The following is a 26,166-nucleotide window of genomic DNA, read 5'->3' as shown; positions in this document are numbered from 1 at the left end:
ATCCAACCGTGTTCCTGGAGCACTCTCAGCGAGAGCGCCACACTGCTCAGCAATTTCTCCCTTGATCTCGCTTTTATCAGGAGATCGTCCAAGTATGGGATAATTGTGACTCCATGCTTGCGCAGGACCACCATCATTTCCGCCATTATCTTGGTGAAAATCCTCGGGGCCGTGGAGAGTCCAAACGGCAACGTCTGAAATTGGTAATGACAATCCTGTACAGCGAATCTCAGGTATTCCTGATGGGGGGCATATATGGGGACATGATGGTACGCATCCTTTATGTCCAGAGACACCATAAACTCCCCCTCCTCCATGTTGGCTATTATCGCTCTGAGAGATTCCATTTTGAATTTGAATCTTTTTATGTACAGGTTTAGGGATTTCAGATTCAAAATAGGTCTGACCGAACCGTCCGGTTTCGGGACCACAAATAGGGTTGAGTAGTAACCTCTTCCCTGCTGGTGCAAGGGAACCTTGATTATCACTTGCTATATACACAGCGTTTGAATTGCAGCTAACACTATATCCCTTTCCGATGTGGAAGCTGGTAGGGCCGATTTGAAAAATCGACGCGGGGGCACCTCCTCGAATTCCAATTTGTAACCCTGGGAAACTATTTCCAACACCCAGGGATTCAGGTCCGAACTGACCCAGGCCTGACTGAAAAGTCGAAGACGTGCCCCCACCGGTGCGGACTCCCTCAGGGGAGCCCCAGCGTCATGCTGTGGGTTTTGGAGCAGCCGGGGAGGACTTTTGTTCCTGGGCACCTGCCGAAGCAGGTGCTCTCTTGCCTCTGCCCTTACCTCTGGCGAGGAAAGAGGATCCCCGACCTCTTTTGGACTTGTGCGACCGAAAGGACTGCATCTGATAGGGTGTTACTTTCTTTTGCTGTTGGGGAATATATGGTAAAAAATTTGATTTACCTGCTGTAGCTGTGGAAACCAGGTCAGTCAGCCCATCCCCAAACAATACATCCCCCTTATAGGGTAGTACTTCCATATGTTTTTTGGAATCCGCATCACCCGTCCATTGGCGAGTCCATAAGGATCTTCTCGCTGAGACAGACATGGCATTGGCCCTAGAAGCTAGCAATCCAATGTCCCTTTGAGCATCCCTCATAAATAAGACTGCGTCTTTAATATGGGCTAGAGTTAGGAATATAGTATCCTTATCCATATTATCAAATTGATCTGTCAGCTCATCTGGCCAAGCTGCAATCGCGCTACACACCCATGCCGACGCAATTGTCGGTCTTAGCACAGCACCCGTATGAGAATAAATACACTTTAAGGTAGTTTCTTGCCTGCGATCTGCAGGGTCCTTAAGGGCCGCTGTGTCAGGAGACGGTAGTGCCACTTTCTTGGACAAGCGCGTCAGGGCCTTGTCCACAGTGGGGGGGGGGGGGGTGATTCCCAAATCTCCCTGTCCTGCTTAGGGAAAGGGTATGCCCTATAAATTCTTTTGGGGATCTGCGGTCTCTTATCCGGAGTCTCCCAAGCTTTTCCAAAGAATTCATTTAATTCATGAGATGTGGGAAAGTTAATAATCTGTTTCTTTTCCTTAAACATGTGTACCCTTGTGTCGAGGACCGAGGGTTCATCCACAATATGCAACACATCCCTTATTGCCACAATCATACACTGAATGGTTTTAGTCACCCTAGGGTGCAATTTTACTTCGTCATAGTCGACACTGGAATCAGAATCCGTGTTGGTAGTAGTGTTTTGTGTTAAGGGACGCTTTTGAGACCCCGACGGGCCCTGTGAGTCGGTCCAATCCGAGGATTGACCCCCTGATGTCGCCCCTAAATCAGCCTTATCAAGCCTTTTATGTAAAGATGCCACACTTGCATTCAACATATGCCCCATGTCCATCCAATCTGGAGTCGGCACAACCGACGGGGACACACCACTCATTTGCTCCACCTCCTCCTTGGAGAAGCCTTCCGCCTCAGACATGTCGACACACACGTACCGACACCCCACACACACAGGGATTAACCTATAAGGGGACAAAACCCCAACCAGGTCCTAAGGAGAGACAGAGAGAGAGTATGCCAGCACACACCAGCGCTTAAAAACACTGGAAAAAATATGTCCAGATAGCGCTTTTTTATATATAATAAGCCAATTCCCACTCACTGCGTCGCTAATGTGCCCCCCTCCTCTTTTTTCCAGCCTGTGAAGTTCAGCAGGGGAGAGACCAGGGAGCCAGCGTTTTCCTCATGCAGCTTCTGTGGAGAAAATGGCGCTGGTTAGTGCTGAGGATCAAGCCCCGCCCACCCGATGGCGGGCTTCGGTCCCAGTGATTTTTCAATAAAATGGCGGGGGATCATAGATATACTGCCTCCGCAGCCTAATCAAACTGTATTTGGCCAAAGTGTGAGGTTTATTGCTGCCCAGGGCGCCCCCCCCCCCCCTGCGCCCTGCACCCTTCAGTGCTGCTCAGTGTGTGTGAGACTGGGAGCAATGGCGCGCAGCTTACCGCTGCACGCCTTACCTCATGAAGATCTGATGTCTTCTGCCGCCTAAGATGTCTTCTGTCTTCTCATCCGGCTTCTATCTTCGGCATCTGTGAGGAGGACGGCGGCGCGGCTCCGGGACGAACCCCAGGTGACACCTGTGTTCCGACTCCCTCTGGAGCTAATGGTGTCCAGTAGCCTTAGAAGCAGTGCCCAACTTGACAAGCCAGCTCTGCTTGGTCCCACGATGCAGGGAGCCTGTTGCCAACAGGACTCCCTGAAAATAAAAAACCTAACAAAATAATTTTTCCCACAGAAAACTCTGGAGAGCTCTCTGCAGTGCACCCATTCTCCTCTGGGCACAAGATCTAACTGAGGTCTGGTGGAGGGGCATAGAGGGAGGAGCCAGTGCACACCCATAGTCAAAGTTCTTTTTAGGTGCCCTATCTCCTGCGGAGCCCGTCTATACCCCATGGTCCTTACGGAGCCCCCAGCATCCTCTAGGACGTAAGAGGAATATGAATATATATATATACACACACACACACATTGTGTATGTGTGGTGCAGGTAGCGCTAACCCTTAAATATTCAGAGAACTCTAAAATGCCTTACAACCAAATTATAATCAAATAAATGAATACATCAGTAAAAAGTCCCTAGCCTTAGGCTAGTCAGACATATGAACACTCCAAAATTTCTGATGTGGCCGCAGCCAGATTTCAAAATAGTCCAATTTCCAATGGAACAGTATTGTAAATAGTGTCAAGTGGTAAATCAGCTGCGCCTTCAGTGTTCTAAAGTGACATTGGCAAGATATCCTTACACAGTAATTTAATATGCGTACCAGACACATAAGGAATATTCGCTTTTCAAAATTTCCTTTATATCGACAGTCTCCCTCTATCCTCGCCTCCTCCTCTCATATCCGTCCGGATATTTACAAGGTATTCCGTGTGTATGCAAGGAATGGAGGACAGTGGATCAATAATAGGATAAAGTGATACTGTGCTTAAAGTGCAAGTATGTGCAAAAAACGTGCAATAAAGTGCTATTGTGCTAAACTGTGCCAGAATGGTTCTGAACTGTGTCCTCTCAGAACCATTCCGGCACAGTTTAGCACAATAGCACTTTATTGCATGTTTTTTGCACATACTTGCACTTTAAGCACAGTATCACTTTATCTTATTATTGATCCACTGTCCTCCATTGCTTGCATACACGGAATACCCTGTAAATATCCGGATGGATATGAGAGGAGGAGGCGAGGATAGAGGGAGACTGTCGATATAAAGTAAATTATGAAAAGCGAATATTCCTTATGTGTCTGGTACGCATTTTAAATTACTGTCTAAGGCGCAGCTGATTTACCACTTGACACTACACATTATATATATATATATATACACACACATACATACACACACACACACACGATAGAAACAGCCCAGCACTCCACTGGTTAACAATGCACCCCAATGTCCTCAGTGAGGTGAATGCAATGCAGACAGACACTGTAGCACTCTGAGTCTGGTACAGGTCAAAGTGTATTGAAAAATGATGCTGTGATTTTTTTTTACTACACATTGACCTGTACTTGACTCCGAGTGCCGCAGTTTCTGTCTATCGTACGTATATATACAGTATATACATACACGCACATATATATATATATATATATATATATATATATACACATACATACATATACACACACACACACACTGTATATATCATATATATGAATTCTTTTTATCATGTCCTACTCCCATGTCTACTATGGACATTCTCCATGCTACTAAATGTTATTTGTATTATTCAGTGTAGCTATTAGATTGCATTTGTTACAGCTACTCAGCAACATTGTTTCTGTGTATTGCAACATTATTGTGTATCATGTGTATGCTCATTTGAATGTACATTCAGCCTAAACTGTTTTTATGTTTGTTAAGCTGGTGAACATGGTAACGGACGGAGTAGGATGCCGTCACCTTCTGGGCGCCGTCCCTCCACTTCTGGATGCAGCCATCACAGGGGCTAACAGTGTACAACAGGCCTGGCCAACCTGTGGCTCTCCAGCTGTTGTGAAACTACAAGTCCCATCATGCCCTGCTACAGTTCTAGCATTCCCTAATAACAAAACTGTGGCAGGGCATGCTGGGACTTGTAGTTTCACAACAGCTGGAGAGCCACAGGTTGGCCAGGCCTGGTGTATAAGCTGAGTGTGTTTTGTAACATTTATTGTGCCTGATGACGAAGTAAATAAAACTTTGAAATGTTGCAGTTAACTGACGCTTGAGATGTAATTTTGTTACTGAGTACTGCGGGATTTTGCTATATATATATATATATATATATATAAATGAATGTGTGAGACTGTATATATATATATATATGTGTATAAGTGTGCACCTTTGAAAATCTGTGCAGTTCCTCTTTCCTGTCTGGGGTGTCGCTCTCTGCTTTGGTGCTTCTAGCAAAGTCTGGTCTGTGGGGCCAATTCAGTAAGGTTAGCAAATTCTGCTAATCAGCAGAATTTGCTAACCTTTAGCACGCATGCTGGGGGCCGCCCAGCATGCTGACCAGCGCCTCCTCCCCTGCTACAAGCAGAAATTGCGTTCGCTTCGCAATTTCTGCTTGTTAGCAGAAATTAAGGATGACTCCTGCCGGCGCAGCTTAGCTGCAGCCGCAGGAGTCCCGGCGCCATTTTTCCTGTCGCAGCGGCTGCGTGTGACATTACGCTGCTGCCGCGACCGCACCCCAGACACGCCCCGTTCACTCGTACCAGCCCACCGTTTCGGCTGGCACGCTCCCCCAACGCGCTGTTTCCTCACAGAAAACAGAGCCTTGCCGCCCCCCCCCCCCCCCCCAGGAACGATCGCATTTTCTGCGGCCCTCCACAGAAAATGCGGGCGCAGTAGGGCCCGCTGCGCATGCGCCCACACCGCCTCAGCAAAATTCTGTACGAATCGCTACTTGCAATTCTTACTGAATTTGCCCCTGTATCTCATCACTTCCAGGAGAACTATACCCCTTACACACTGCCGAAATAATATGTGTTATTGCCAGGTTTCGGCTCAGTGTGAAAGGATCCCTGAAAAATAACTCTGGTCTAGTGACCTGGGATCCAACCTGGGAAGCGAGCAGGGTAGGACTATGGAAGTACACGGGTCACATTTACAGCATAGGGAGAGCCAGATCCCCAGCGCTTGGAGATGCCCCGTGTGCAGTGTAAACGGGGCTGACCCAGGAATAATCCAGGTCAGAGCAGTTGTATGATACCCCTTTCAGATTAAAAAGCCTGGTCCCACCTGGGATTTTGGACACTGGTCCAACCTGGATGCGACCTGGCTGAGACCCTGCTTATTCCCGTCTTGTAGACGTCACTGCACACAGGTGCAGCACCGGCACATGGAAATGAAATTGCTGGCTTTCCTATGTTGTAAATAAGTCCCAGGTTGGATCGACCCAGGTTACATACAAGCAAGATGGGTTGGATTCCCGTAGTCACTGGAGGTTGAGTAGTTTCCACTGACAAAAATTCCGGGTTGATTCGTATTCACGTGCAATAACCAGGGATTTTCAGGTCAGTAGAAAATGGGTATAAGTGGGGTCTGTCCCAGGTATGAACCAGGTTGGAGTCGGACCAGGGATTTTGGTGTAAAAGGGGTATACTGTAGGTAAATATAGGTGCATGGCTAAAAAGAAAAAAAACATACACCTACACAGGCCCGGCGCTACCCGCTCAGCGAAGGGATGCAGTGCAGGGAGGCGCTGGGACGGAGAGGCGCTCTCCCTGCTCTGCATCCCTTCCCTGCTGCTGCGCCGTGATGTCCCCCCTGCTGCTAGCTGCTGTGCCTGTCACTGTATGACAGGCACTGGCAGCGACAGCATGAAAAGCCTCCTCCCCTCCCCTGTGTGACAGCGCTGTGTACGGATCAGAGGAGGTGGCCGAGCTACACGGGACAGAAGGGGCGGTGCTACACGGGACGGAATGGGGCAGAGCTACACAGACCTGGATGCTGTACAGAGGGAGACTGGAGAGTAATTACAGTGGCAACCAGCCAGACTTAGATAAGTGGAGGGTGAGAGAGAAATGTATGTATGTACAGTGGGGCAAAAAAGTATTTGGACAGCCACCGATTGTGCAAGTTGACACACTTAAAAAGATGAGAGAGGTATGTAAATTCCATCATAGGTACACTTCACCTGTGAGAGACAGAAAAATAAACCCAGGAAATCACATTGGATGATTTTTAAACAATTTACTTGTATATTCTTGTAGAAAATAAATATTTGGACACCTGCCAAGCAGCAAGATTTCTGGCTCTCACAGACCCGTTACTTCTTTTTAAGAAGCTCTTCTATCCTCCACTCGTTACCTGTATTAATGGCACCTGTTTGAATTGGTTATCTGTATAAAAGACACCTGTCCACACCCTCAAACAGTCAGACTGCTACCTCTCCACCATGGCCAAGACCAGAGAGCTGTCTAAGGACACCAGGGACAAAATTGTAGATCTGCACAAGGCTGGGACGAGCTACTCGACAATAGGTAAGCAGCTTGGTGAGAAGAGATCAACTGTTGGCGCAATTATTAAAAAATGGAAGAAATACAAGATCACTGACAATCTCCCTCGACCTGGGGCTCCATGCAAGATATCACCTCGTGGGGTATCAATGATCTTGAGAACGGTGAGTAATCAGCCCAGAACTACACGGGGGGACCTGGTCAATGACCTCAAGAGAGCTGGGACCACAGTCACAAAGGTTACAATTAGTAACACACTACGTCTTCATGGATTGAAATCCTGCAGCGCCCGAAAGGTCCCCTGCTTAAGCCAGCACATGTCCAGGCCCGTCTAAAGTTTGCCAGTGACCATCTGGATGATCCAGAGGAGGATTGGGAGAATGTTATGTGGTCAGATGAGAGCAAAATCAATCTTTTTGGTATAAACTCCACTCGCCGTGTTTGGAGGGAGAAGAATGATGAATGTGTTTGCACACCAGTGCCAGCAGGAATGTACTGGTGTCTGAACGGTGAGGGATGCAAAACAAATGAACTCACAGACAGACTGGGGAATATGACATTACATACACAGAAGGTGATAGGGTAACAAAATAAACACAAAGTGAACAGAGAAGCCCAAAGGCTAAGAAACTGGGTGTCTCCCTAGTATTAGGAAGGCTCAGATGGAAAGAAGCGAGATGTAGTGATTTAATACGTAGAGAACCCGAAATGCTGTTGCTAAGGGCAACAGCAAAACCCTAAAGGGTTACCAACGGGTGTGGCAGTAAACTCCTTGGTCAGAGATGGAATAACAGACACAAGGAGAGTCTCCACAATCCTAGTCCTCACTTGCAGTGCACTGGTTCAGCTTACTGCCACTAAACTGACACCTGAGCACCTAGCACAGTGAGAAAGGATTTTGGCAGGCAAGTCTGAGAATACAGCCGCAAACTCGCTAGGTTCACAGAGTAGCAAAAGAACCCCAGCAGGTTAAACGACTGACTCCAGTCTTACTGCTAGGTCTGGATTGGCAGAGTGTAATACCAAATCCCAAGGCCTATTTGCAGTAAGCAACAGACAAATACAAAGTTTGCACAGTACTAGCTAGCTTTCAGGAACTGACTAACCAACAAAGATTCAGCAGCATCTGCCTAACCAGAGAAGAGGGTTTATATAGCAGGTGCTGTCCACGCCCCACTCAGACCTCACAGACTGTGAGCACAAAAACCAGCACCGGATCCCCTGCCGTGCAGAGAGCCTGTAACCACTGCACAGCAAAAGACCCGAACCGGAGTATCAGCTACGCTCAGGTTACTCCGCTAGCACTTGTCTCCCGGTTGCCATGACGACGTGGCAGCACAGAGCAGGAGACCCTAACAGTACCCCCCCTCTGACGAGGGGTCAAAGAACCCCTACCACCGGGTTTATCGGGGAACTGCGAGAAGAAAGAGCGTAACAGTCTGGGGGCATGAAGATCACAACTGCGCACCCACAACCGCTCCTCCGGGCCATACCCCTTCCAGTGCACCAAAAATGACAGCCGACCCCGAACCATCTTGGAGTCAAGAATCCTTTCAACAACAAACTCCCTCTGGCCACGTATCAGAGGAGGGGAAGGTCTTCCACTGGAAGAAGGATTACTAATCGCCCGTTTTAAAAAGGGAACAATGAAATGTTTTATAGATACCCAAAGAACGGGGTAGATCTAACTGAAATGCCACCGGATTGATAACCCTAGTGATCTTATAAGGACCGATGAACCGGGGGCCTAACTTATGAGATGGCTGTCTCAACTTCAAATTCTTGGTAGACAACCAGACGAAGTCTCCTAATTTGAAGCTGCAGGGTCTTTTCCGCTTATCAAAAACCCTTTTGGTCACTAATGACACAGACACAAGGGCTTTCTTCACTTTCCTCTAAATACCTCTAAGGACCGAAACCACAGAGGAACCACCAGGCGTGGAGTCCAGGGGGTCAAAAGAATTGGCCTTAGGATGATGCCCATACACACAAAGGAAGGGAGAGATCCCTGTAGCAGAGTGAGCCACGTTGTTATAGGCAAACTCCGCCATGGACAGATGAGCCACCCAGTCAGTCTGACACTTGGAGACATAACACCTGAGGAACTGCTCCAAGGACTGGTTCACCCTTTCAGTCTGCCCATTAGACTGCGGATGGTAGCCTGACGACAAGCTGACAGAAATCTGGAGATCGGAACAAAATGCCCTCCAGAATTTGGCCACAAACTGGGATCCGCGGTCAGAGACCACATCAAGTGGCAACCCGTGGAGGCGCACAACATGCTGCATAAATAATTCAGACAGGCGTCTGGCCGATGGCAGCCCAACCAATGGAACGAAGTGCGCCATCTTCGAAAACCTGTCAACGACAACCCAGATGGTTGTCATCCCCGAGGATTTGGGCAAGTCCACCACAAAATCCATTGAAATGTGGGTCCATGGCTTAGATGGAATAGAGAGTGGATGTAATGGGCCAACAGGAACCCCTCTAGGAGTCTTATTTCGGGCACAGATGTCACATGCCCGAACCCACTGATCCACATCCCTAGCCACCGAGGGCCACCACACCGCCCTAGATAGCAACTCCCGAGTTCTGGCAATACCCGGGTGACCTGCCGACTTCTTGGCATGGAATTCCAGGAACACTCGCTGTCTTAACCTAGGAGGCACAAACAAAAGACCTACCGGAAGGTCTGGAGGAGCCTGCTCCTGTGCTCTAAGGACTAATGACAAGAGGTCCTGGGTAATGCCCACTTTAATATATGATGGGGACACAATGGGCAATGGCTCCTCGGTGGTCTCCTGGATTGGAGCAAAACTCCGCGAGAGCGCATCAGCCTTGATGTTTTTTGACCCAGGGCGATATGTTATCAAAAAATTAAAGAGAGCAAAAAACAAAGCCCATCGTGCCTGCCTGGCATTGAGGCGCTTCGCTGACTCTAAAGATGCCAAATTCTTATGGTCGGTGAGAATTGAGACCACAAACTTAGCCCCCTCAAGCCAGTGTCTCCACTCCTCGAGTGCATCCTTAATAGCCAACAATTCCCGGTTACCCACGTCATAATTCATCTCGGCAGGCGAAAATTTACGGGAAAAGTAAGCACAGGGATGAAGGCGATTATCAGACACCCCCATCTGAGAGAGCACTGCCCCAATACCCATCTCAGAGGCATCCACCTCCACCACAAAAGGACGCTCTGGATCTGGGTGTCGCAGCACCTTGGCCGAGACAAATGCCCTTTTGAGACGGGCAAAAGCCGCTTTGGCCTCACAAGACCAGTGAGCAACATCCGCCCCTTTCTTAGTGAGTGCCACCAAGGGCGCCACTATAGACGAAAATCCAGCGATAAATCGTCTATAAAAATTCGCAAAGCCCAGAAAACGCTGAAGCGCCTTCAAACTAGTGGGCTGCACGCAATCCAGGACTGCCTGTACCTTGGAACCCTCCATTTGGAAACCTTCTGGGGAGATAATATATCCTAGAAATGCGATTTGCTGAACTTCAAATTCGCACTTCTCCAGCTTCGCCCCAAGCCGGTGGTCTCTGAGTTTCTGGAGGACTAAGCGTACATGCTTCCGATGTTCCTCCAGGGAATGGGAGAAGATTAGGATGTCATCTAAGTATACAACTAAGAATCTATCCAAATATTCCCTGAGCACATCGTTCATGAAGTCCTGGAAGACTGCCGTGCACAGAGCCTGTAACCACTGCACAGCAAAAGACCCGAACCGGAGTATCAGCTACGCTTAGGTTACTCCGCTAGCACTTGTCTCCCGGTTGCCATGACGACGTGGCAGCACAGAGCAGGAGACCCTAACAGAATGGCATCCCAAGAACACCATACCCACTGTGAAGCATGGGGGTGGAAACATCATGCTTTGGGGCTGCTTTTCTGCAAAGGGGACAGGACAACTGATCCATATTAAGGAGAGGATGAATGGGGCCATGTATCGTGAGATTTTGGGCAAAAACCTCCTTCCCTCAGTAAGAGCATTGAAGATGGAACGTGTCTGGGTCTTCCAGCATGACAATGACCCCAAACACACCGCCCGAGCAACTAAGGAGTGGCTCCGTAAGAAGCATTTCAAGGTCCTGGAGTGGCCTAGCCAGTCTCCAGACCTCAACCCAATAGAAAATCTGTGGAGGGAGTTGAAAGTCTGTGTTGCCCGGCGACAGCCCCAAAACATGAAAGATCTAGAGAAGATCTGCATGGAAGAGTGGGCCAAAATACCTGCTACAGTGTGTGCAAACCTGGTCAAGAACTACAGGAAACATTTGACCTCTGTAATTGCCAACCAAGGTTATATAAAGGTGGGTACACACTATTAGATATATCTGCAGATCAATTGATCTGCAGATATATCTATGGCCCTCATTCCGAGTTGTTCGCTCGGTATTTTTCATCGCATCGCAATGAAAATTCGCTTAGTACGCATGCGCAATGTTCGCACTGCGACTGCGCCAAGTAACTTTGCTATGTAGAAAGTAATTTTACTCACGGCTTTTTCATCGCTCCGGCGATCGTAATGTGATTGACAGGAAATGGGTGTTACTGGGCGGAAACACGGCGTTTCAGGGGCGTGTGGCTGAAAACGCTACCGTTTCCGGAAAAAACGCAGGAGTGGCCGGAGAAACGGTGGGAGTGCCTGGGCGAACGCTGGGTGTGTTTGTGACGTCAAACAGGAACGACAAGCACTGAACTGATCGCACAGGCAGAGTAAGTCTGAAGCTACTCTGAAACTGCTAAGTAGTTAGTAATCGCAATATTGCGAATACATCGGTCGCAATTTTAAGAAGCTAAGATTCACTCCCAGTAGGCGGCGGCTTAGCGTGTGTAACTCTGCTAAAATCGCCTTGCGAGCGAACAACTCGGAATGAGGGCCTATGTACGGATCGGGCAGTGTGCTGTGCATACACACAGCCCGATCCGTCGGGGGACTGACGTCATGAACCGAGCGCCCGCCCAGTTCACCTGTGAATCACAGCCGGCCGCCGCAGCATGTGTACACACACAGCGACGTGCCAATATATCGTTAGATATATTGGCTGTCGGCTGTGCTGCGCGGCCGACGCGATACGTCTGTGAACGACGGAGTTCACAGACGTATCGCCCGTACACACTGGCCGACGGTCCCGCGATGTATCGGCCGTTCAAGAGAACGGCCGATACATCGACCAGTGTGTACGGGCCTTAAGTGTTGCGTTAAACTTTATGATTGTCCAAATATTTATTTTCTGCGAGAATATACAAATAAATTGTTTAAAAATCATACAATGTGATTTCCTAGTTTTTTTTTTTTTTTTTTTCCAGATTCTGACTCTCACAGTTGAAGTGTACCTATGATGGAAATTAGACCTCTCATCTTTTTAAATGGGTTAACTTGCACAATTGGTGGCTGTCCAAATATTTCTTTGCCCCACTGTATGTGTGTGTATGGTGTGGGGGTGTGTGTGAGATGTCTGTGTGCAGGCGCATTATGGACGCTACTACTGGCGGGGGCATTATGTATAAGGACGTTACTACTGGGGTGGCATTACATTTACGGACGCTACTACTACTGGGGAGGGCATTACGTATAACGACGCTACTACTGAGGGGGGCATTACATGTAAGGTCGCTACTACTACTGTGGGGGCATTACTTATAAGGACACTACTACTAGGGGGGCATTACGTATAAGGACGCGTCTTCTACTGCGGGTGCACTACGTATAAGGACGCTACTGCCTTGCACATACAGTATATGGGCCACATTATTGCTTTCACTCTACAGTTGTTTACTGGTTTAGTAAATCTTGTATTTTTATATTAACAACATATTTAAAAAGGCAGTTACAATCACTATGATTATTTATTCCGGATCATCAGTGTTTAATGATAAAATCTTCAAGTAAAAAAAGAAATAAATAAATAACACTGCAATATACACAGCGCTAGCCCTACGTCTGCTTGTTATTGTCATTACTGAGCTGTGCCCAGCTACAAGGACACCCCACAGTACCTGCTCGGCTATGGCTCTCCTGAAATGACAGGCCATGTCCTCTCTGCAGGGTGCAGTGCGCGGGCTGTGAGACTACGGACTGCTTTGCACACACCGGCACCTACACATATACACACACACCACCAGCGTCCAGCGGCAGGGACACAGGAAGCAGCATGTCACGGACACACGTGGGTCTCCGGTCACCCGCCACAGCCGGCCCCCGGAACACGCTCTCCGCCAATCCCGGCCTCCGCTGCTGCTCTGACTCCTCTGGAGGGAAAGTGACGGCGGTGTGAGACGCTGTTGGGAAACTGGGGGATCCCCGCACCGCTGCTGCTGCCGGTGAGAGCTGCGCTACTGCATGTGCTACCCAGGTCTCTCGGTTATAGGAGTGGCCTGAGCGGTTCCGTATTTCCGTGCTGCCGCCTGTGATCTATACAGACACGAGTATGCGGTAACATGAGTGCTCTGGATATGTGTAATATATGATGCCTGGCATGCAGTGGTGGATGTGATGCACATGCGATTTAGGGATCTTACTTGTGATAGTGATTGCTGAATATATTTGCGTTATGTTATATACATTTATTTATTTTTTATACATTTATATACATATAGAGTTCCTGTTATCCTAGCAGTCTGTGACATAAATATGGGGATACAGTTAATATACTGGCTGTCGGGATCCCGGTGTTCAGGAGACACCCCGGAATTCCATCAGCCATTGAAATGCCGCCAGCCGGAATCCCGACAAACACAGGGTATTTACACCTGGTTGGTGGGTCCACGGCACGCCACCAACCGAGTGGGAATATAACCTGTGGCGAGCGCAGCGAGCCTGCAAGCGGGGACTCACTGCCTCGATTCCAACGGACAGGATGCCGCTGTCGGTATAGTGACAGCCGGCATCCTGTGTGCCGGTAAATCAAGTGTATTCCCACACATGCAGTGTCCCATGTAGAGCTGAATGCAAGTTGGCTGTAATTGCTCCTGCATTGTGTGCATGGAAGTAATGCGTATATTTTCCTGCATGCAGAGTTGTACCCATCCATGCGACCACATACCTCTGTCTGGCCCGGGACAACTCGTGTGCGTATGAAAGGGTACATGATCTCAAGTGAGTGAGGCCACATCCGCTGGGGATCCGGTCTGAAGATCGACACTGTCTAGGTCGACCACTATAGGTCAACAGTCACTAGGTCGACAGGGTTGGAAGGTCGATAGGGTTTCTAGGTCGACTTGTACTAGCTCGACAGGTCAAAAGGTCGACATGAGTTTTAAAAAATAAATAAATTATTTTTTGAACTTTTTCATACTTAACGATCCACGTGGACTGCGATTGGAACGGTAATCTGTGCCGAGCGAAGCGGTAGCGGAACGAGGCACCTTGCCCGAAGCATGGCGAGCGAAGCGAGGGGACATGGTGCACTAATTGGGGTTCCCGGTCACTACGAAGAGAACGACAACAAAAAACAACTCATGTTAACCTTTTGACCTGTCGACCTACCGCATGTCGACCTAGAAACCCTGTCAACCTTCCAACCCTGTCGACGTATAGTGGTCGACCTAAACATTGTCGACCCAGACACTGTCGATCTAATGATCCACACCCATCCGCTGGTGGATGAAGTTTTGGGTGGGTGAGTGTGACCGTGTGTCGCACCCTTGGGCAGATGTATTAAACCTGGAGAAATGATAAAGCAGTGATAAGTAGAAGGTGATAACGCACCAGCAATCAGCTCCTAACTGTCATTATTCAAACTTGTAATGATTGGCTGGTGCGTTATCATCTTCCATTTATCACTGCTTTATCACTTCTCCAGCTTAATACATCTGCCCCCTCTGTTTCTTGTCACACTGGGGGCTTGCCTAGCGCTCTGGGAACTGCTGGGCAACCTCCAGCCTCTCACCCTCTCATCATCTATTCACAGCTTCTCACTATGGTGCAGATGCAGGGCCGGACTGGCCATCTGGCACATGCCAGAAGGGCAGGTGGGCCGATCCGGTCTCTCTGCTTCAGCCGCCCCCACCGGTCTCCATGGAAATGGGGGCGTGCAGCAAGTCCACGCCCCCGGACTCGCGGCACACCCCCGCCACCAGCAAGCGTCACAATGGTAATGGGGGCGTGCCACGAGTCCACGCCCCCATGACTCGCGACGCGCTCCCGTACATCGCGGGGGCGCGCCCCTGTGACGTGCGTGCTCACAAATGCCCGGGCCGAATTAGAGCCCCCGTCCATCGCAGGGCAGATGTATTAACCTGGAGAAGGCATAAGTATGTGATAAACCAGTGATAAGTGCAAGGTGATAACGCACCAGCCAATCAGCTAACAATATGTAAATTAACAGGTGATGACTGGCTGGTGCGTTTATCACCTTGCACTTATCACTGGTTAATCACTTCCTTATGCCGTCTCCTGGCTTAATACATCTGCCCCTCAGTGCGGGATGTACCAATCTTATGACCCGGGAGTCCATTTGTGCATGCGCAGTGACGTGCGGTGAGCTGAGAGGGATCCCTTTGACAGCACTTCACAGCTTGGGGAAAAATAGAATAACAGTGCAAATCTTCAATTTAACAAAGAACAGAGGGCCCTGGTTGCAAAAATAATCTGCTTGCCCCTATAGAAAATATATTATAACATATTCTATCATCCTAAACACATTAGGGAATATAGCAGTGGTTCCCACAGTGTGTTGCTGCGGCACCCTGGGATGCTTCAGGGAACCTGCAGGGGAGCCCTGGATTAGTGGTCCAGGAAAAATTCAAATTATTTATGGTAATAGGAGAAATTAGTGCTGGTGGTTGCCAATCATAAAATATGTGGACAAACAGAAGCAAATCATGTCCCTCACCACATAAGTGAATCTAAGAATGACATATACAGTAAACACAATTTACTTTAATTTCATTTTTTTATTCTGAATTTCTCAATGACAAATGTCTGGACTAGGAGTGCCATGAAAAAAATTCTGATACTATAGGGTGCCGTGATTCCAAAAAGTTTGGGAACCACTGGCATATAGTACTCTTGGTCACCTAACATGTCTTAAAGAGCAATGATTGAGAATTTCATACAAAGAACCAATTAACAGATGTAAAAAGTCAGAGGAACAAAAATTGGAATAAAGAAACAAAATGCATATGGTATTAAAGTAGGGAAACTTACATTTACAATTAAATGGGACAAGCTGAGTATTTGCCTATGGCTATAGCATCCAATCAGTTTCTAGCTATAATTTATCTAGTACGTTCTATGGGCAACGTCTCTAACTGTTCTCTTTAGATGGTTTGATACATATCCCCTGGAGAGCCTACACTTTTTTTTTTTTTTTTTTTTTACTTTGTCTTCCAATTGTTTGCAGGTGTCTAACAACATGGCCACATCGTCCGTTTCTAAGGTAATTGATTTAACTGAATACAAAAATGTTTATTTTTATATTTGTATTTAAGTTCTTTTTAAGAAAAAGTGAGTTTGTGCAGCCTGTATGCAATTGTTAGAGACTAGCACATGCCCTACTATACTGGGCAGTTTTGTATCTGTGTATTTCTCCTTCATCCTAGAGCAGGCTTTCCCAACCACGGTCCTCAAGGCACACCAACAGTGCAGGTTTTAGTGATAGCCAGGCTTCAGCACAGGTGACTTAATTAGTAGCTCAGTTATTTTGATTTAACCATCTGTGCTGCAGCATGGATATCACTAAAACCTGCACTGTTGGTGTGCCTTGAGGACCGTGGTTGGGAAAGCCTGTCCTAGAGGATGCTGGGGACTCCAAAATGACCATGGGGTATAGACGGGATCTGCAGGAGACATGGGCACACTAGAAGACTTTGAATGGGTGTGAACTGGCTCCTCCCTCTATGCCCCTCCTCCAGACCTCAGTTAGATTCTGTGCCCAGAGGAGACTGGTCACACTCCAGGGGAGCTCTGAGTTTCTCTAAAAAGACTTTTGTTAGGTTTATTATTTTCAGGGAGCACTGCTGGCAACAGCAGACCTACTTCTGTGAGTTGATAGGCTCTGCTTCTTAGGCTACTGTACACCATTAGCTCCAGAGGGTCTGATCACTTGGGTCGCCTAGCTGCTCGTTCACGGAGCCACGCCGCCGTCCCCTTCACAGAGCCAGAAGATTGAAGACAGGTGAGTAACCGAAGCAAAGAAGACATCTGAAGGCAGCAGAAGACTTCAGTCTTTTTGAGGTACCGCGTAGCGGTCGCGCTGCGCGCCAGTGCTCCCGCACACACAGGCGCTACATGGGTGCAGGGAGCAGGGGGGGCACCCTGGGCAGCAATATAAACCTCATTTTAAGGTACTGGCACAGTGTATTAGTGCATAGGCACTGTTAGGAGACCCCCGCCAGTGAAAATTAAAGCGGGACCGAATCGCGCCATGTAGGGGGCGGGGCTCCATCCTTCAGATCTGACCAGCGCCATTTTCTCTCCACAGCTTGCTGCAGAGACGCTGCTCCTGGCCCTTCACTGCTGTCACAAGTAACAGGGTGCTAAAAACAAGGGGGGCACATAAAATTGGTGTTGGTTGTTTATATAAACAAGCGCTTTAAGGTCTGGGGCATTGTGCTTTTTTCAGACCGGTGGGGCGCTGGGTGTGAGCTGGCAAACTCCTTCTTTGTCTCTCTGAAAGGCCTTACTGTGGGTCTGTCCCCTTTAGCCCAGTGTGTTTGGGGGTGTCGGTACGTGGGTGTCGACATGGCAGAAACTGAATGCTCTTCCCAGGAGGAGGTTAGTGTGAGAGCTGAATAGAATGAAGGAGTGACTCTGTCGGCACCGCCGACTGCTGATTGGGTTGAGATGTGGAGTGTGTTGAATAACAGTGTGGCTTTGTTGCATAAGAGGTTAGACAAATCTGAGTCTCAGAACCAAGCATGGAGACAATCCATGGGAGACGTGGTACCACTCACTCAGGCCCCCTCGGGGTCCCATAAACGTTCATTTACCCAGATAGCTGACACTGATACCGACACGGATTCCGATTCCAGTGTCGACTATAATGATGCAAAGTTGCATCCTAAGGTGGCTAAGAGTATTCAATACATGATTGTGGCGATAAAGGACGTGTTACATATCACGGAAGACCCCGCTGTCCCTGAGACAAGGGTCTGTATGTATAAGGGGAAGAAACCGGAGGTAACGTTTCCTCCCTCTCATGAACTGAATGCCCTTTTTGAAAAAGCCTGGGAAACGCCAGTCAAGAGGTGGCACATTCCCAGGAGAATTGCTATGGCATACCCGTTTCCTTCTCAGGATAGGGTTGGGTGGGAGACAACACGGTAGACAAAGCTCTGGCGCGATTGTCCAAGAAAGTGGCGCTTCCGTCTCCTGAAATGGCGACCCTTAAGGATCCTGCTGATCGTAGGAAGGAGGCTACCTTCAAATCTATTTATGTTACTACAGGTACGCTGCTCAGACCGGCTGTGGCTTCGGCGTGGGTGAGTGACGCGATTGAAAAGTGGCAGATAACTTGTCATCGGAAATAGACACCCTGGATAGGGATAGCGTGCTTTTGACTCTGGGTCATATCAGGGACGCTGCAGTCTATCTGAAGGAGACGGCGAGAGATATTGGCCTTTTGGGATCAAGGGCCAATGCCATGGCAGTCTCGGCTAGAAGGGCGTTGTGGACTCATCAATGGAATGGTGATGCTGATTCTAAGAAGGCTATGGAGGCTCTGCCCTATAAGGGTGGAGTTTTGTTTGGTTAAGGCTTTGCGGACCTGGTTTCTACTGCTACCGCGGGTAAGTCCTCTTTTCTGCCTTTTGTTCCTCCACAGCTAAAGAAAACGCCCCATATCAGATGCAGTCCTTTCGGTTGCAGAAATTCCGGAAAGGACGTGGGTCATCCTTCCTTGCAGCAAGGGAAGAGGAAAAAGATCGCCAGCTGTGGCAGGCTCCCAGGAGCAGAAGTCCTCCCCGGCTTCTGCCAAATCCACTGCATGACGCTGGGGCTCCCCTGCGGGAGTCCGCACCGGTGGGAGCGCGTCTTCAACTCTTCAGTCAGGTCTGGGTTCTCTCGGGCCTGGATCCTTGGGTGCTGGAAATTGTGACCCAAGGATACAAGCTGGAGTTTCAAGACGTGCCCCCACACCAATTTTTCAAATCGGCCTTGCCAGCTTCTCTTCCGGAAAGAGAGGTAGTGTGTACGGCAATACAAAAGCTGTGTCAGCAGCGAGTCATTGTCGAGGTACCCCCGTCACAACGGGGAGAAGAGTTTTATTCAAGCCTGTTTGTGGTCCCGAAGTCAGATGGCTCAGTCAGGCCGATTCTGAACTTAAATTCCCTCAATGTGTATTTGAAAAGTTTCAAATTCAAGATGGAATCTCTCCGAGTGGTAATCTCCAGTCTGGAGGAGGGGGGGGGGGGCGGGGATTTTATGGTGTCAGTCGACATAAAGGATGCTTACCTACATGTCCCCGTATATCCTCATCAGGCGTATCTGAGGTTCGCTGTTCAGGATTGTCACTACCAATTTCAGACGTTGCCGTTTGGTCTTTCCACGGCCCCAAGGATTTTCACCAAGGTGATAGCGGAAATGAGGGTGCTCCTGCGCAAGCAAGGGGTCACAATTATCCCGTACTTGGACGATCTCCTAATAAAGGCGAGATCACAGGAGCTGTTACTAAAAAACGTTGCGCTCTCCCTGCAGGTGCTGCAACAGCATGGCTGGCTCCTAAATTTACCAAAGTCACAGTTGATTCCGACAACTCGGCTGTCGTTTTTGGGTATGATTCTGGACACCGAACGGCAGATGATCTTTCTCCCATTGGAAAAAGCTCAGAAAATCCAGAACATGGTCAAGGAACTTCTGAAACCGCCAAGAGTGTGAATTAATCACTGCACTCGAGTGCTGGGGAAAATGGTGGCGGCCTACGAGGCAATTCCGTTTGGCAGGTTCCATGCAAGAACGTTTCAGTGGGACCTGCTGGACAAGTGGTCAGGGTCCCATCTGCAGATGCACCGGAAGATAAGTCTGTCCCCCAGGGCCAGGGTTTCTCTCCTGTGGTGGCTCCAAAGTTCTCACCTTCTAGAGGGTCGCAGGTTCGGCATCCAAGATTGGATTCTGGTGACCACGGACGCGAGTCTCCGAGGTTGGGGAGCAGTCACACAGGGACAAAATTTCCAGGGAAAATGGTCAAGCCAGGAAGCTTGTCTGCACATAAACGTGCTGGAGTTAAGGGCCAGCTACAACGGCCTGCGGCAGGCGGAACAGCTTCTTCGCGGCCTACCCGTCCTGACTCAGTCGGACAATATCACAGCTGTGGCGCACATAAACCGCCAGGGCAGAACAAAGAGCAGAGCGGCGATGGCGAAGGCCACCAAGATTCTTCACTGGGCGGAAAAACATGCAAGCGCTCTGTCAGCGGTCTTCATTCCAGGAGTGGACAACTGGGAAGCAGACTTCCTTAGCAGACACGATCTCCATCCAGGAGAGTGGGGTCTTCATCAAGAAGTCTTTGCAGAAGTGACAAGTCGTTGGGGACTTCCTCAAATAGACATGATGGCGTCTCGCCTCAACAAGAAGCTTCAGACATATTGTTCCAGGTCAAGGGACTCTCAAGCAATAGCAGTGGACGCACTAGTGACGCCGTGGGTGTTTCGGTCGGTCTATGTGTTCCCTCCACTTCCACTCATTCCAAAGGTGATAAGGATCATAAGAAGAACAGGGGTTCAGGCGATACTCGTTGTTCCAGATTGGCCACGGAGTGCCTGGTATCCGGATCTTCAGGAATTACTCACCAGAGATCCCTGACCTCTTACTCTAAGAGAGGATCTGTTACAGCAAGGGCCGTGCGTGTTCCAGGACTTACCGCGGTTGCGTTTGACGGCATGGCGGTTGAACGCCAAATCCTAGCTAGGAAGGGTATTCCCAGGGAAGTCATCCCCACTCTACTTAAAGCTAGAAAGGAGGTAATGGCGAAGCATTATCACCGTATTTGGAGAAAATATGTGTCTTGGTGTGAATCCAAGCAGGCTCCTACGGAAGAATTTTAGCTGGGGCGTTTTCTCCACTTTTTGCAAGTAGGTGTGGATGCGGACCTGAAGTTAGGCTCCATTAAAGTGCAGTTTTCGGCCTTATCAATTTTCTTTCAAAAGGAATTAGCCTCACTTCCAGAAGTACAGACTTTCGTGAAGGGCGTACTACACATCCAACCTCTATTTGTGCCCCCAGTGGCACCGTGGGACCTTAACGTGGTGTTACAGTTCCTTACGTCACATTGGTTTGAACCTTTACAAAAGGTTGAGTTGAAATTTCTCACTTGGAAAGTGACCATGCTATTGGCCTTCGCATCCGCAAGGCGGGTGTCCGAATTGGCGACTTTGTCTAACAAAAGCCCCTATCTCGTTTTCCATGAGGATAGAGCGGAGTTGAGAACTCGTCAACAATTTCTACCAAAGGTGGTTTCTTCATTTCACATGAACCAACCTATTGTGGTGCCTGTGGCTACCGAAGCCTTGGCTGATCCAAAGTCTCTAGATGTGGTCAGGGCTTTGAAAATTTATGTAGCCAGAACGGCTCGGGTGAGGAAAACAGAGGCGCTGTTTGTCCTGTATGCGGCCATCAAGGTTGGCGCTCCTGCTTCTAAGCAGACTATTGCATGCTGGATCTGTAATACGATTCAGCAGGCTCATTCCACGGCTGGATTGCCGTTACCGAAATCGGTGAAGGCCCATTCCACTAGGAAGGTGGCCTCATCTTGGGCAGCTGCCCGAGGCGTCTCGGCATTACAGCTTTGCCGAGCAGCTACTTGGTCGGGGTCAAACACTTTTGCAAAGTTCTACAAGTTTGATACCCTGGCTGATGAGGACCTCATGTTTGCTCAATCGGTGCTGCAGAGTCATCCGCACTCTCCCGCCCGGTTTGGAGCTTTGGTATAAACCCCATGGTTCTTTTGGAGTCCCCAGCATCCTCTAGGACGAAGGAGAAAATAGGATTTTAGTCCGTAGAGGATGCTGGGCGCCCGTCCCAGTGCGGACTCTATCTGCAGTAATTGTATATAGTTATTGCTTGTGTTACACAAAGGTTGTGTTGGTAAGGGTCAGACTGTTGCTTATCTGTTTTGGTTCACACTGTTAACTGGGTTTAGTTAAATGCCATGTTGTACGGTGTGGTGTGGTGTGAGCTGGTATGTATCTCACCCTTAGTTTAACAAAATCCTTTTCCTCGAAATGTCCGTCCCCTCTGGGCACAGTTCCTATAACTGAGGTCTGGAGGAGGGGCATAGAGGGAGGAGCCAGTTCACACCCATTCAAAGTCTTATAGCGTGCCCATGCCTCCTGCGGATCTACTGAGTTTCTCTGAAAAGACTTATGTTAGGTTTTTTATTTTCAGGGAGAACTGCTGGCAACAGTCTCCCTGCTTCGTGGGACTGAGGGGGCAGAAGTAGGAACCAACTTCCTAAAGAGTTTTATGGCTCTGCTTCTGGCTGACAGGACACCATTAGCTCCTGAAGGGAACTGAACGCTAGCCGTGCCTAGATGCTCACTCCCACAGCACGCCGTCAACCTCCTCACAGAGCCAGAAGTCAGAAGACAGATCTTCAATCAAGAAAGTGACGGCTAAAGGTACCGCGCGGCTAGCGCAGCGCGCCATGTTGCCCACACATACACAGGCACTGCAGGTTGCAGGGCGCGGACACCCTGGGCAGCATGAAACCTATGGAAACTGGCATAAATAAGGGGCATAAGTTGCTGAGGCACAGTCCTACCCCCGCCAGTATAAAAAATTACCTCATAAAAGCTGAGGAGAAACACACCATTGAAGAGTGGAGCTTCCTCCTCAGTCAGCCAGCACACTGCTCAGCGCCATTCTCACTCTCTCCTCAGGCTGCAGAGACAACGCTGGTCCTCCTCCACTACTGAACAAGTATCAGGGTGCAAAACAGGGGGGGCCACAGTGAATTTGGTGCTATATAATTGTGTGATTAACATTATAAAAGCGCTACGTATCAGTGGGCATTTTGTGTTCACAGACATTGTGTTACTGGCGCTGGGTTGTGAACTGGCAAATCAAATCTGTGTCCCTCTGACAGATTTTACTGTGGGTCTGCCCCCCTATAAGTCCCGGAGTGTCTGTGGTGCGGTTGTGCACGTGTGTGACATGTCTGTGGCAGGGAACTCTGTGGAGACATGTTAGGGACACAGAGGTGTAATATGACACCAAGAGCCTGACTGGGTAAAAGGTTACATGATAGTGTGAATAAGAGGTTGGACTGAATCTCATACAGAAAATGAAAATAATCTGTTGAAGATGTGATTTTTAATATTCTGCCTTTCATCCACAGGGACCTTTCTGGGTCACATACAAATTTGCACAAGTAGTAGTTAGCAAAAAAGCATTCAAAACATGTTTTAGCTATAAAGGAGATGTTAGAAGTTACAAAGCCCCCTCTTTTACCACAAGGAGAGGGTTTACTTCAGTAAAGAAGTAATGTAATTTTCCCTCCACCTCAGGCAGCTTACCTTTTTCCAAAAAAGGTGGGAGTCACCCCGCATTTTAGACAGGGCCCTGTCATTAAAGAGAAAAGGTGTTTCTCCCTGCACCTGGAATGGCTTCACTTAAGGAGCCGACAGACCGCAAGTGAGTGAGGTGATCTATTTATGTGGCCAATGGGACACTACTCAGGCCTACCATTGTCTGTTAGTGGGTGAGTAGTGCTATTGAAAAGTGGTCAGAAAACTTGTCATTAGACATTGACACAATAGATTCTCCTAACGTTAGGTCATATCAAAGACTCTGCTGCATACGTACTAGTAACCATGAAATATATTGGTTTCTTGGGATCAAGAACCGCTACCATTGCAGTATCGGCTCGGAGGGCGTTGTGGATTCGCCAGTGGAATGCTGATGCAGATTCCAAAAGATATATGGAGGCTCTCCCATATAAAGGTGAGGCCTTGTTTGGTGATGGGTTGGATGCGTTAGTCTCGGCTACCGCAGGTAAGACGACATTCTTGCCTTATGCTCCTACACCGGCGAAAAAGACACATCACTCTCACATACAGTCCTTTCAGCACAACAAATACAAAAAGGCCAAAGGTTCCCCCTTTTTTGCAGGTAGGGGAAGGGGAAAAGGAATGAAATCCGCAGCGTCTCCCGGATCGCAGGAGCAGAAGTCCACCCCTGCTTCTGCCAAATCTGCAGCATAACGCTGCGGCTCCCTTGCTGGAGTCCGCTCGGGTGGGAGCACGTCTGAAACTTTTTAGCCAAATCTGGATTCAATCTGACCTGGACCAATGGGTCTTACAAATAGTGTCCCATGGGTACAAACTAGAGTTTCAAAACGTCCCCCCATGCCGATTTTTCAAAGCGACCTTGCCAGCTTCTCTTCCGGGAAGAGAGGCAGTAACAACGGCAATTCAAAAATTATGTCAGGATCAGGTCATTGTCCTGGTACCCTTGGCACAGTAAGGAGAAGGTTTTTTTATTCAAGCCTCTTTGTAGTTCCGAAACCGGACGGCTCGGTCAGACCGATTTTAAACCTGAAAAATCTGAATCTCTACCTGAAAAGGTTCAAGTTCAAGATGGAATTTCTGAGGGTAGTGATTTCCAGTCTGGAAGAGGGGGACTTCATGGTGTCAGTAGACATAAAAGATGCTTACTTGCATGTTCCCATTTATCCTCCTCACCAAGCTTATCTGAGATTCGCAATACAGGATTGCCATTAACAGTTTCAGACGTTGCCGTTCGGACTCTCCACGGCACCGAGGGTATTTACCAAGGTGATGGCGGAGATGATGGTCCTCCTTCGTTAAAAAGGAGTCAATATAATTCCTTATATGGACGATCTCCTGATAAAAGCGAGATCCAGGGAACAGTTGGTGCAGAACATCGCACTCTCCCTGTCAATACTCCAACAACACGGTTGGATCATGAATTTTCCAAAGTCGCAGTTGGAACCGATGACAAGATTGTTCTTTTTAGGGATGATTCTGGACACAGAAGTACGGAGAGTATTTTTTCCAGTGGAAAAGGCTCTGGAAATCCAGAAAATGGTCAAACAAATATTGAAACCAACAAGCGTGTCGATTTATCAATGCATTCGGTTGTTGGGGAAAATGGTAGCGGCCTACGAGGTCATACAGTTTGGCCGATTTCATGCCAGAGTATTCCAGTGGGACCTGTTGGACAAGTGGTCCGTATCCCACCTACACATGCACCGGAAAATAATCCTGTCCCCCAAAGCCAGGATTTAGCTCCTGTGGTGGCTACACAGTTCTCACCTACTAGAGGGACGCAGGTTTGGGATTCACGACTGGGTACTAATAACCACGAATGCAAGTCTCCGAGGCTGGGGAGCTGTCACACAGGGGGAAAGCTTCCAAGGAAAATGGTCAAGTCAGGAAGCCTGCCTTCACATAAACGTTCTGGAATTGAGAGCCATTTACAACGGCCTTCTACAAGCGGTACATCTTCTTCAAGATCCCGTGCAGATCCAGTCGGACAATGTAACAGCAGTCGCGTACATAAACGGGCAAGGCGGAACGAAAAGCAGAGCGGCAATGGCAGAGGTGACAAGGATTCTCCTCTGGGCAGAAAGACATGTTAGAGCTCTGTCAGCAATTTTCCTTCCGGGAGTGGACAACTGGGAAGCAGACTTCCTCAGCAGACACGATCTCCATCCAGGAGAGTGGGGCCTCCACCAAGAAGTCTTCACAGAGGTGACAAGTCTTTGGTGAGTTCCTCAAGTAGACATGATGGCATCTCGTCTAAACAAGAAGCTTCAGAGATATTGTTCCAGGTCGAGAGACCCTCAAGCAATAGCAGTGGATGCATTGGTGACCAAGTGGGTTTTTCGTTCGGTATATGTTTTCCCTCCACTTCCACTGATTCCAAAAGTTCTCAAAATAATAATAACAAGAGTTTGAGCAATCTTCATTGCCCCAGACTGGCCAAGGAGGGTTTGGTATCCAGATCTTCAGGAGTTGCTCATAGAAGATCCTCTGCCTCTTCCTCCTCGAGAGGACCTACTACAGCAGGGGCCGTGTGTGTATCAAGACTTACCGCGGCTACGTTTGACGGCATGGCTGTTGAGCGTCGGATCCTAGCCCGAAAGGGTATTCCCAAGGAAGACATCCCCACTCTTATTCAGGCCAGGAAAGGCGTAACGTCTAAACATTACCACCGTATTTGGAGATAATATGTGTCCAAGAAGGCTCCTACGGAAGAGTTTCACTTG

The 26,166-nt window shown here is 48.6% G+C and overlaps 2 protein-coding genes across 6 annotated transcripts in view; one reads left to right on the top strand and one right to left on the bottom strand.

The window, feature by feature from the left end:
• RARS2 (arginyl-tRNA synthetase 2, mitochondrial) overlaps positions 1–13,084 on the bottom strand; it is a 133,182-nt gene extending 120,098 nt beyond the window's left edge. For both annotated transcript variants that reach the window (XR_010176011.1, XM_063916934.1), the window contains exon 1: positions 12,995–13,084. Coding sequence is in view for 1 of the 2 variants with exons in the window: in XM_063916934.1 (XP_063773004.1) it covers positions 12,995–13,030 (36 nt within the window). In the remaining variant the exon portion in view is untranslated. The remainder of the gene's footprint in view (positions 1–12,994) is intronic.
• A 148-nt stretch (positions 13,085–13,232) lies between these two features.
• Positions 13,233–26,166, top strand: part of ORC3 (origin recognition complex subunit 3) — a 234,743-nt gene continuing 221,809 nt past the window's right edge. For 2 of the 4 annotated variants that reach the window (XM_063916932.1, XM_063916929.1), the window contains exons 1-2: positions 13,233–13,318; positions 16,342–16,377. In XM_063916932.1, coding sequence (XP_063773002.1) covers positions 16,354–16,377 — 24 coding nt within the window. In that variant the 5' untranslated portion in view covers positions 13,233–13,318; positions 16,342–16,353. Of the gene's footprint in view, positions 13,319–13,355; positions 13,431–16,341; positions 16,378–26,166 lie in introns of those variants that run through there. The other 2 variants (XM_063916930.1, XM_063916931.1) reach the window with 2 other exon arrangements.

Source organism: Pseudophryne corroboree, chromosome 4 (assembly GCF_028390025.1).
Source record: "Pseudophryne corroboree isolate aPseCor3 chromosome 4, aPseCor3.hap2, whole genome shotgun sequence".
In the NCBI taxonomy this organism is placed as follows: domain Eukaryota; kingdom Metazoa; phylum Chordata; class Amphibia; order Anura; family Myobatrachidae; genus Pseudophryne; species Pseudophryne corroboree.
The sequence above is the reverse complement of the archived record's forward strand: the minus strand, read 5'-3'. Positions and strand labels throughout refer to the sequence as shown.